The 12,590-nt window shown below is 40.1% G+C and overlaps 2 protein-coding genes across 4 annotated transcripts; both read left to right on the forward strand.

Annotated features, from left to right (window-relative positions):
• Nucleotides 1–229: 229 nt before the first annotated feature.
• Nucleotides 230–6,644, forward strand: LOC129587204 (ornithine aminotransferase, mitochondrial-like). The gene is made up of 10 exons (XM_055480826.1): nt 230–350; nt 415–550; nt 638–690; nt 944–1,147; nt 1,188–1,226; nt 1,314–1,537; nt 1,715–1,887; nt 2,124–2,202; nt 2,320–2,575; nt 6,291–6,644. Exons 2-10 carry the CDS (start codon nt 450–452, stop codon nt 6,455–6,457), a joined length of 1,296 nt encoding a protein of 431 aa, XP_055336801.1. The 5' UTR covers nt 230–350; nt 415–449; the 3' UTR covers nt 6,458–6,644.
• An 887-nt stretch (nt 6,645–7,531) lies between these two features.
• LOC129587202 (3-hydroxy-3-methylglutaryl-coenzyme A reductase-like) lies at nt 7,532–11,691 on the forward strand. Of its 3 annotated transcripts, none has more exons than XM_055480824.1 (8): nt 7,532–8,994; nt 9,065–9,339; nt 9,492–9,683; nt 10,065–10,157; nt 10,236–10,392; nt 10,452–11,092; nt 11,157–11,311; nt 11,382–11,691. In XM_055480824.1, the coding sequence occupies exons 2-8, from the start codon at nt 9,094–9,096 to the stop codon at nt 11,485–11,487; spliced, it is 1,590 nt and encodes a 529-aa protein (XP_055336799.1). In that variant the 5' UTR covers nt 7,532–8,994; nt 9,065–9,093; the 3' UTR covers nt 11,488–11,691. The 3 variants fall into 3 exon arrangements, with proteins under 3 accessions (XP_055336799.1, XP_055336797.1, XP_055336798.1); XM_055480822.1 differs by having other exon boundaries at nt 7,532–7,939; nt 8,961–9,339; XM_055480823.1 differs by having other exon boundaries at nt 7,532–7,939; nt 9,013–9,339.
• Nucleotides 11,692–12,590: the final 899 nt, after the last annotated feature.

Raw genomic sequence — 12,590 nt, forward strand, 5'->3', positions numbered from 1 at the left:
TAATGTTATTTTACATTTAAATTAAGCGCTCACGGATTTTACGTGTGTTGTATCATGTTTTGAGCATGTTGGGCTCCGTGTATTGTACATACGTACTCTGTACAAGTACTCTGGCCTATGATTTTATGAATATCTTTACAATTTCCGGTGGGTGGTGGCTTTGGAAACGTTGTGAGACTTGTGCCGGTATAAGCTGTGTAAAACCTGTTATGAAAGCGAGATACTCGCTATTATGGATTGGTACAGTAGGTGGTAAGTGGCAACGATATTTATGGATGCTTCCTTCGCAATGGGTTTGTAAAATGACAGATTTAGTTTTGCCGTGTTGTAGTTACTTCCCCGAAAATTACGTGAGTTATTTTTCCTGCTGCAGCTGCTGATTAACGTTTCATTCATTTCTTGATTTCTGGACAGTGACCATTTCGCTTGACCGCTTTACCGGCTTCAAAATGCCATCTCCTGAATGCGATATTCAGAACCCTCGTCCAGGCCATAATATTAAGGATGAAACCAACCTGCCACAAAAAGAGTACATGGAGCGAGAAGAGAAGTAAATCAGTCAGTGGGGATTTGTGTGTCGGTATGGAATCGTACGTGAGATTATATAAAAGCTGGATGGTTGTTGTTTACATAATAGGTACAACTGCCATATCTATCATACAGTTCCGGTTGTTCTCGCCCGTGGGAAAGGTAAGTTACGTGTTTTTCAGCAAATTACTTTATTGCTACTGTAGAATAATAATTCTGTTTGTTCGAAATTAAATTCGCAGTAGCGTATAAGTGGGAGGTTAGCGTTGTGGCGGTTTGTCAGTAACAACCTTTTATAAAAAAAGTACTTTCTGTACTTGCATTGAGCAGATTGTTTTGCCATACCAGTATATATCCGTACTCGTAAAGATCTTCAGGTTCAAAACGAAAGCTAACTACTGTTGAAACACTGTAGGTGTGCATCTCTGGGACACAGATGGACGCCGATATTACGATTTTTTGAGCGCATACAGCGCCGTCAATCAAGGTCACTGTCATCCCGATATTCTCAAAGCCCTGGTGGATCAAGCAAGCGTCCTGACATTAGCCAGCCGGGCGTTCTATAACAATGTTCTGGGTAAGGAACGTTGCATTATATATGAGCGAAAAATAATTTCCTGTCACTTGTTACAGGCGAACATTTGGTCGTATGATCACAGCTTTATTCGGATATGACAAGGTTTTGCCAATGAATACAGGTATCTGAAGCAAAGCTTTTTTCCGGCTTATGTAAAAATACTCGTATATTATTATGTTAGCGAAATAGTCATCTTTATGCGTAACAGGCGTGGAAGCCAACGAAACGGCTTGTAAACTGGCGCGACGGTGGGGATACAGAGTGAAAAAGATCCCGGATAACGAAGCAGTTATCATTTTCGCTGAGGGGAATTTCTGCGGCCGGACAATGGCGGCCATCTCCGCCTCGACGGAACCTGCAAATTACGCCGGCTTCGGACCTTACATGCCTGGATTTCGCATTATTCCGTACAATAACCTAAGCGCATTAGAGGTGTGTTTTCATTATTTTGTACGAGAAGAAGCTGTGATAATAAACCTGCACAGTAACTGAGACAGCGTGAGCAATTCGTAAAAATATGACTGTAGCAGACACGATAATGCGAAAATAAAGTTATGCAATACACGGTGACCGTCCATGGAAACGTCAACGTTCATTTGCACTTTGCAGGAAGCTTGTCAACATCCCAACGTCTGCGCCTTCATCGTTGAGCCGATCCAGGGTGAAGCCGGAATAATCGTCCCCGATGAAGGTTACTTGAAGGGCGTGCGGGAGATCTGCACCAAATACAACGTTCTGTTCATCGCCGACGAAATCCAGACGGGACTGGGCCGCACTGGGAGGTAAGTAACACTTGCTTATATAGTCTCCGTGAAGCGGGCGAAGCGCTGTTTGCATCTGACTGGTACAGCATACTGAAGAGTGAAGGATAAAATTTTCCCCGGGGTGCCGGGTGTTAATTCGCTTAAATTTTCGGTTGGATTCACTTGATATGCGCATTACTTCAGAAGAACAATAGGATTTTGACTTATGAATTTGGTATGTTATAATATATGCGATTATCTTAAAGTTATTCTAGGCGGTTGTGTTGTGATCATGAAGATGTTCGGCCTGATATTGTTACATTGGGTAAAGCATTATCCGGAGGGATTATGGCGGTAAGTCAGTACTCATTGTTAATTTTATGTATAACGTGTTGCGGACTTTCGAGTTGGCAACTATTCTCGGTTGCTGTGGTTAACAGCGTTTATTGCTAACATTGTTTGTGATTGTAGGTTTCGGCAGTTCTGGCCGATAACGAGGTAATGTTAACGATCAAACCCGGCGAACACGGTTCGACATATGGCGGAAATCCGTTGGCGTGTCGCGTGGCTTCGGCTGCTCTGGACGTTTTGGAGAACGAGCACCTAGCCGCTCGGGCGGACAAGCTGGGTCATCGGTTGCGCGAAGAACTCAAGGCCCATCTCCCCTCGGACATCGTTACGTGTGTCCGCGGAAAAGGTCTCATGAATGCCATCGTCTTAGCGCCGCGTGAGTTTCACCTAAACATTTTTTCGTTAACGTTATACATTTTCGCGGTTGTGAATTTTACCTGTATAACCGGTTAAGTTGTGAATATAGCGCTCGTTTTTCTCGATACTTTGCCTTTCATTGTTGCCAAAAAATATTGCTTGACATAACAAATTTACCGCATAATAACAACTTGACTTGCAATTAGTTATTAGTAGTATGCATTAAACTAAATGGAATAACGTTGGCGTGCGAGATCCGGTTTGGTGATCGGCATATCCACTGCTTTCCATCGTCCCATTGCGATCAGCTAATCGAGGCGTTAAATACAGTAGGATCAAAAGAGATTTGAGAACACCAAAACGAATCGGATACGGTTAAATCTCTGGGATGATAACGTAAAACGATCAAAAGTCATGTTTGATGTGAAAATCCACGGAAGCAATACAACACAAAATTAGCTGAGCAAAGATGCAAAGTAGTCAGAACGCAAACAACTGAAATCAATTTTTACGCACCCGGCAAGTTGCCGGACTGAAAGAACAGAGCAGCCGCTGACGCTGGCAGTCGCAAGTGAAAAGTGGAAATATAATATATACTATAATATAATATATACTGTAATAGTTCGACGTTCGACGTGAATAGCCAATAGGCTCAATACGGTGATGGACTGTATAAGCAGAATTATGGGACGCAAATAATATCTCGCGAACAAGACGAAATTGCCTTGATATCCAACAAATGTCCAGATCGATCAGCAGGATTACAGAACAAAACTGTTTAATGACAGAAGAACTGGTCAATTTTAGAATTATGAATCACTGTATAAGCGATTAGGAGAACCTTATGACTGTCATCAGGCGGCAAGTTACGTAACTGAACAGTATGGTCATCACTAAGGAATGAAGAACTGAGATGCAAGCAGAAGGCAATGCATATTGTACACCCGAATAGAAGCCATCAAAGGAACCGAAACGACAACAAAGGAATCATGATGCGGGTTTCCACTAAACACATGTGACTAACGGATATAAGCATTAAGCAATTATGAGGCATCAAGCGGAACCAAACGACAAAATCATTGAAACACAATGAGACACAATGAAATAAAATTAAACAGAAGAACTGCGGTGCCGCAAAGATATGCCGTGAAACGTTTTCTGCGTAGACACGGAAATGTGATGCTGGTTAACGCATTTTACGGTAAAATCTGGAAATACTAACCAAAGGCCACCAGAAAATATTGGTAATAAGTATCCATCGATAAATACAAGACAGATATATTACAGGACACACCGTTAATGGCACCAGTGAAATTAATTCAAGAGAAGCGTAAAGTAAAAGAAAGAATAATATTGAATATGAACAGAGATGTAATAAATAACAGAAAAGCAAAACAGGGATAATAAAATACGATTATAGCAACGGTGAAATGAGGATACAATAAATAACAGCAGTAACAATAAATGACAATGAATAACACATATAAGACTGCAAGAGTAAGAGCGTGAACAAATGAATCAGCAATATTCAGACTGAAAGAACAGCGCAATCGCCCATGTGGTGGTAGTCTAAATTTACTCGATTTCAGATTATAGAACACCGTTTACTGAAACTTCAATGAAGAGAACAAACAGGACGCTCTAAAGTAACAACAAGAGCAGGGATAAGGATAACAGAAATAAGGATATACAAACAATAGAACCGGGATGCAACAAACAACAGGAATAGAAATAACGGGAGAAAAGAATAAGAATCATAATAATTATCACGGATAACCAATATCAGGGATGACAAGTAGAAATAAATAACAGGGTAACGAAGATAAAAATAATTCGGATAACAATGGGGATAACAATAACAGGACGAATAAAAATTATAACAACAAACAATAGTAAAACGGAGATAATACAGCAATTATAACAATAACTGATCATGACCACAGCAAGAGCCACGGGACATAATAATAACAATAGTGTTTTAAATAAAAAATAAGAAGGTAAAATAATAATAAGCACAATATTACCAATAACAACAAATAATGATAAAATAACAATAATAATAATAATAATACATAAATAATATATATAAAAATAAAGGTAAAATTTTGTACACAAATATCAAATATGTATAAGATATAGTATGCATACAATACGATAGAATACAATGCAGTAAATAAAACGTAATAATACATCATAGTAACTAGTACAGTTTAATAATACAATATAATAATACGATAAAATAACACAATAAATAATATATTATAATACATATACCAATAATACTGTATTATATATTATAATACACATAACAATATTTACACACGCACAATAGGTACACAATATACACAATGGAATTGTCAATAATAAAAATGATAATGAAGTCTATAAATAACAAAATATACAATAATATAAAATATATTAATAATAAAACATAATATATCATAAAATCTATCAATAATTTGTTTTGACATACCTTTTATTGAAATGTGTAAAACCATACACGGTATGTAATAATAGTATGACGAATCTATACATATTGAATCAATCCTTGAAGATTGTGATATAATGATACAAGCAATATAATAATAATGACAATGATATTGATAATATTATATATAATAACAATATATATAATAACAATATTAATGATGATATATATAATAATAATATTTATAATAATAATAACCAATAATAAAATTTATGTTGTAATGCATATCACAAATATGTAAGCCTACAACATGTATACAATATAAAATAATTTAATATATAATACTAATATCTATGTACAAATATAAAATCTATGTAATAGATCAGGAGCACACTAGCTCGTATTATATAGGGAATGACCTAATGGAAATAACAAATGTTGACGTGCGAGATGGCCGTCCACGTTCTAGAATGAGTAGCCAGAATGCAAGCAAATGAAGTTAGGCGTTTGTGCACGGCAATATGCCGGGCTGAAAGAACAGGGCAACCGCCAATATGGTGATAGTCACAAATAAAAAGCAAAATATATTATGCAAATGGAAATTATTACTAATCCTCGATAAAGAAAACGTAAATAGGGACCTCCAAAAATTGATGTACGAAACACAAGCGTATATACAAATCATGAGAGACGACGTAATAATTGTCGACACAAGATATGCCGCGGACGAGATTACGCCATAACATAATGCAGGAGCATATGGCAGTAGCAAATACACTAAAGCACAGCAACATGGAATTTCTTCAAGAATTTTTACAAATCAACCACTTGGTGAAATCAAGAACTTATCTGTCTGTAACTATCTATACGTGAGTACAGCAGAACAGCATGGAAGTTTGAACGCGAAAATCGCAAAATCGCGTTCGACGTGAACTACATCAAAAAATCTTTGCAAATGAACACTGAGATGTAAAGCTGCTAAAGGCAGCATGAAACCAGAGCAATCTCAAGGAATACCATCTGACCACCCAGATGGCCAGCAATAAATCTCAACCGCGACAGCACATTAATGTCAAAGGCGAGACAAAATCATGCCGCTCGCCAGAATTAACATTCATTATCTCCGATAATTCCTTTTAGTAGTATGCATTAACAAAATGAAGTATTTGCGCCGTCTCCATTTGTATTACCGGTAAATTCATGCGTACTGCAGACTCCAGATACAATTAAAAAACAATCACAAATAGTTTTTAATATAGCGACATCATGCCACCTAAGTACAGTCAGACTCGGCTACTGTTTTCAGAATACAACGCCTGGGATGTTTGCATCCGCCTGAAGGACAACGGTCTGTTGGCAAAATCTATAAAAAACGATATTATCCGGTTGGCCCCTCCTTTAATCATGAAGGACGAAGACCTGAGCGAATGCATGGAGATCATCCAAAGAACCATCCTGTCCCTTAAAAAATAGAACTAATTTAATAGCGTAAATTTAATAATTATGGTTCATACGTTTTAATTTCCGATCGTTGGCCGTTTCGTCGTGAAATGTTTGGAAAAACTCATTTGTTTTGTTTTCTATCAGGTTGACTTGTTTCCTGTAACATTATTATTCAGCCCAGGTATTCGTACATTCCTGGATTAAAAAGCCTTAACGCCTTAAGTATTAGCGTTTGATGTCGCATAATGTCATCACCTGAAACGGCAAAAAACCAAAAGACTGTTATTTTGCTATCTCAGTATATATCGTATGTGATCAGTTAGTGACCCTTCCCGCTTTAAAAGTCCACCTCGAAATAAAGACCATACTGAAGGCTCGTTTTTCCAAAACTCTCCTTTTAACAAAAAAAAAACTTTTTTACCGCAATAGATACCCCGTCCAAAACCCTTGCAAAAAATGGTAACGCTGGGTCACTAATCGATGAAATACGGTAAATGTACTCATACTGCAACAAAAACTCTCATATTTCAAGGATTTCCGAAATTTCAAGGATTTCCGAAATATTCCTGGAACTTGGGATTCGTAAAAGTGCTTGATACTTCTACTTCATACTAACAATGTAAAATGCTAATGTTTTTATTATTGTATCGAAACAATTCTGTTGTATCTCTTTTATACTGTGCAATTATAAGTTTTATAAGACCTCCTCTGTATGCAGTGCTTTACCTGCAAGTCTGCAATAGTGAGCGGAAAACCGGTTTTTATTCACACCCAATGTGTTAACCACACAGAACAACACTAGTTAAGCTTAAATAACCGATGCGGGCTTTAAAGTAAGTGATGTGTAATCGATTGAGTTGAAAGATTTTTACAGATGGTACGAAACCCAAACATTCCAACTGAAAAGAAACCGGAAGCGGAAAGCATCGCGTCACTCAGGTGCTGCACGCAGATCGCCGTACCGTATCTAGCTCCGAATGTTCCGAAAACTCCGATCAGTACTATTTCTAGCTTTCAAACCGGTTTTGTACTTGGTTTCAAAATGCTAGTATATCTATAGTACTTAATTATCAGAGTCCGTGACCATGACATATAGTTTAGAACTTTGGCTTACGTGCTCACTGCCGCGGTTGCAAGAGTTTCACTTTTACCTAGCGATAACTTACTGTCATCCAATGACATTAATGATGCGAACTTACGAGTTTTACTTACAAATATTCGACAGAAGTGGATGAATATCTGATTACTGTAACAGATGCTTACAATTAGTTTGATACACGTTTATAGTTGTGCCGGATATACTTGATGGGAGGTTATGCCTAATTGCTGTTGTGGATCACTTTGTTTAATGACTACGCCTATAAGCAAACCCTGGGAGCGGTATCGGTGTTTTAACGCGCAAAACATGATACGTGAATCAAAGTAATTGATTCGGCATTACCTATTATCACTCCGGAAGATCGTTTTCTTGTGGCAACTTTGAACTTTGGCGCCGTGGCAGTATTTCGCAAAGTAAGATTTGGAAAATGAAACATATAATTAATTTTGAATTGTCCCGTAAAATACAACGGTATAATTTGAAATTAAACAACAAATGGTAAATACTGTAGCTACGGCCACGGGCACACAAATAAGACAACTGATGATAATTTTCCGACTGGGTTCGATTGTTTTTGTGTAATATTAGTACCTCCCTGGACATGAATCAGGGAGAACACCTGTCCCCACATCAGGTATTGCGATGGCTTACACGCATATACGCGAAAGCGCTCGCATACGCATACTTACTTCTACTCATACTGATGTGTATGTACGCTCTGTCCTTATACATAAGCGAACGCTTTCGCGCGTGTATGATCCCATGCCAGATGTCCCCTGATTCCCTAATACGTGGATAGGTGTCTCCCACCCGGGGAGTGGAGACCACCACCAGGAGCGTGGCCAGGTGCTTCCGTGATTCGTGGCCAGGATGCATTTCTGTGCTGTTCTGCGCATACCATTGCGAAAAGCTGTGCGAGCGAGGACAGAGTCTTTTGACGTTAATCAAACTTTTATACAACGTTGCGGAAAATTGGCTAAATATTGAAGCACTGAAGTCGTTAGTAACCGGCAAGAGGATGAGAAGGCATGTAAAAAACAATCCGACAAAACGAAAGGTCACACCGTCACACACCACACTCGACGATCAAAAGTCATTGTGCAACTTCAGTATCTCGAAAAGCCATCCATCTTCCAATCCTCCAAAAAAAGCCAGCCATCTTTCACTGAAAACGATTTAAGGAACGTATATTTCGCCAAATACAGGAAGTATGAATATACGCTAGCCTTTAGCCAGCCACTGCCGGTTAGCAGGGCAGCGGTAGCCAAGCTGAAGGGATAGACAGGGATAGATAGTGCATGTTGTATTGTATATACTTGCAGCTTGACTACGGGGCAGCTCCGACGCTCGAAAACAGAGAAGAGGCACGCGATCCGCTGGTCATTATTAGTTTGGGACTTAGGTATAGACACAGCAAACGTCTCTATGGTTTAGGTGGTTTCAGACTTCCAAAAGTAACACCAAAAAGGTTCGTCGGTTTCTGCAGGGGCATCGTGCTGGCATCAATGTGTTGAAAGAGCACTTGTTTTGTACTGAAGTACCGAATCCGATAAAACGCCGAAAAGACATGCCAGCTTCACCGGTCAATCGTTTCGGTTCGCAGAGCACCGATGTTCTGCAGAATCAAGGCAATAGTACTCGTGGAACACAGTGTGGAAGGCAGTTCACTATCGGGGATAATGCTGATGATGAGCCATGTAGAACAGATCTCCCTTCCGAAACATTTGGCATGCAAACACAAACCGGCATGGATACGGAAGGCGGCGTAATAACAGCTCCGGCTAATCTACTAAACGCTCCAGTTCCTGTAACGGTATGTGATTTTTAAAAAGCTTGGTCTAGAGTCTCTACTCGAGTAGACATTCGGAGGGCGCAGACTTTAAATTTATCCAGCTGACTGAATTCGCTAAGAAATGTTTTAATATCGTAACCAACATATTTTTATAAAAATATCTGCGATTTCAGAAAATCGAAAAGTTGACGGACGAAGAAATCCTCCTGTTGATAAAAGCTAAGAAATTACGACAGTATAAACTGGAGGAGGAATTAAAAGATCTTCAGCGCGCGGTGTGTATTCGTCGGTCCCTGATTCTGGCGGATTTAGTCGATAAAACCGCACTGGAGAATTTACCCTTTAAGGATTACGATTATTCTCTCGTAAGTGCTACAATGTCATAGACACTGAGCACCGTCTAACGCCATTTACACCAGAAAATTTAAGGCATATAGACTATATTAGATTTCTTAATTCATACCTTCTCAGCAAAATTTTGCATTATTGATAAAAACACCAACTGTAAATCACAACACGGCTTAATCGATATTAAAATTACAATGGTTTTAATGGTTTACTGAGTAGACGTCATGGGCTGATAGCCTGGTATATCCGCACCAATGTTGAACGAATTGTAAACTGCAAAGTTTTGCAAAGTTATATACCGTAAATTGTAAAGCTGGTACCGTATATACTGTAATTATATCTACTCCATATCAACAGCCTTATTTCGCGCGATGTAACTTAAGAGCTAAAAATTGCAGGTCAAAGGAAGTTGCTGTGAAAATGTCATCGGATACATCCCGGTACCCGTTGGCGTTGCTGGACCCTTGCTGTTAGATGGCCAGTCGTACTGGGTAATCTTCAACGTCAAGCGATGTTGAATTCCTAAATTTACATCAGAAATCTGCTCATCTGTTGCGGACTGCTTTTAGGTCCCGATGGCCACAACCGAAGGCTGTATTGTAGCATCAGCCAGCCGCGGTTGCCGAGCCATTTCCTTGTCTGGCGGGGCGCATACTGAATTGATCAACGACGGAATGACACGAGCGCCGTTGCTCCAGTTTCCCGGTATCGTCGGAGCCCGAGAAGGTGCGAGTCTATCGCTGACTGCAATACTCGGTGCCTTAAAACGATGTAAAAATTTCTAGCGAAAACGTGGATAGCTGGGGAAGGATTCAGCGCACTGAAAGACGCTTTCGATAGAACGTCGCGGTTTGCCCGACTGCAGAGTGTGTTTACGGAGGTTGTGGGACGGCAGTTACATCTGCGGCTGCAGGCTACGACAGGCGACGCTATGGGGATGAACATGCTGGGTAAAGGCACGGAAAATGCGTTGCACGTACTCCGGGAGAAATTCCCCGCAGTGCGGGTACTTTCGTTAAGTGGGAATCTGTGCACGGATAAGAAGCCGTCGGCTATCAACTGTATTTTGGGGCGCGGTAAATCCGTGCTTTGCGAGGCGGTCATCACCCAGGATGTGCTGAAAAATGTTTTGAAAACGTCGGCGGAGGCACTGGTTGAACTGAATGTCAAGAAAAATTTGGTGGGGTCGGCGGTGGCAGGAAGTATCGGTGGATGCAACGCACACGCTGCCAATATGGTAGCATCCGTCTTTTTAGCCACTGGTCAGGACGTTGCGCAGGTGGTCGAGAGTTCGGCATGCCTGGTACAAATGGAACCGCACTGTGATGATCCAGCAAACCTGCATATTACGTGCACGATGCCGTGTTTGGAAGTCGGCACCGTGGGCGGTGGGACGAATCTACCGGCGCAAGCGGCTTGCTTGAAGGTACATCTTGTAAATAATTTCAGTTACCTTGATTGTGTAGCTGGTCATCTTTAAATGATTTTAGCTGTTGAACGTGCAAGGGCCTTCGCCGATGCAACCGGGAGCTAATGCCGAGAAGCTAGCGCGCGTGATTTGTGGTGCAGTATTAGCGGCAGAATTATCCTTGCTCGCGGCTCTTACGTCTGGGGATTTGATCGAAAGTCATATGAGACACAACAGGTGAGCACTGGAACATTCCTTGAATGAATTTTTGACAATGTAACACTAAAGTTGAAATGTAACCTTCTAGATCCAAGTTGAATATGTCGTACCCGACAGCGACCACGGGATCGCCGATGCAGCATTCACTGGCTTCCTCTCCGGATCCAGAAGTGGCGTGCCAATCTGGACCATGACAATCTTTGTTCTTTTGAGATTACAACCGGCAAAAACCAACCTCCTGGGCTACGAACTGATATATTTCTGTTCTGTTTACAATTGGCTGTTGCGGCATCAGAGATCGTAAAAGCGAAGCCGAGGCCTACAGGTTTTTTTAGAGGCGCAACATTGCTGCTTGTACATATTGTCAGTACGGTAGTATCCTACCATGACTTCTTACTTAATGCTTAAAATTATTAAAAGTATCGAAGTCTCGTACATTTCTACCGCAAAGCGCAAATGCCTATGTACGTATGGCTTTACTGGGAAGGGCACCACTGCAGTTCCATTGTATGTACAGTATCATAATTTATGAAAACAACTTTCTACCATGGACAGTCAATTAATTGTTCCTGCATGGAAGAGAGAAATACTGCTGTTTAACTTGCACCTCCCTTAATTGCGAACAGATACACGATTGTTCTGATTGATTAACCTACCATGTTATAGACATAAGGAAATCAATACGTTTTGTGGTTGTGTAATACTTGTTTTGTTTAATACACTACAGGTATATATTTATATAACATGCATATGTTAACAGCTTTCGACCGTGCACAGCTTTCCAAGAGTGTCAAAATAAAACAATACCCACGTGTGATACACATACTGTTAAAATAATATGGCCGTCTAGCTAGTGACATGAAATGAATAAAACGTAAGAAATTTTTTGTAATTATACCGTCTATATGTAGGTTTTTCTATATAGATATACTTGGGCATGTGATCGATCACTCATTTGTTTCCGCCCTCGCGGCATATGATATTGTATTTAATGAAGAATAACGTATTCCCAAGAAACACAGAAGTACATATGTTTGTGATGTTTATGCTTCCCTTCCACTGAATGGCATTATGGGTGGTCAAAATCTTCTGTGTAATCGATGCATGTAGCGTAAAGGCCAGAACAAGTAAAACAACCCGATGAATCAGCCAAAAAGCTGTCAATAAATGATAAGACGAGTATGTTTGCGTGCCAGGAAAGAAACTGACCACCAAAGTGAAAACAAAAGTTACTTTTAATGCAAAATGCGGCGCCACATGAACTAGTCTGCATCATGTCCCGGCATAACGAAGACAT

This window comes from Paramacrobiotus metropolitanus, unplaced genomic scaffold, assembly GCF_019649055.1.
Source record: "Paramacrobiotus metropolitanus isolate TYO unplaced genomic scaffold, Prichtersi_v1.0 Parri_scaffold0000023, whole genome shotgun sequence".
NCBI classification, from domain to species: domain Eukaryota; kingdom Metazoa; phylum Tardigrada; class Eutardigrada; order Parachela; family Macrobiotidae; genus Paramacrobiotus; species Paramacrobiotus metropolitanus.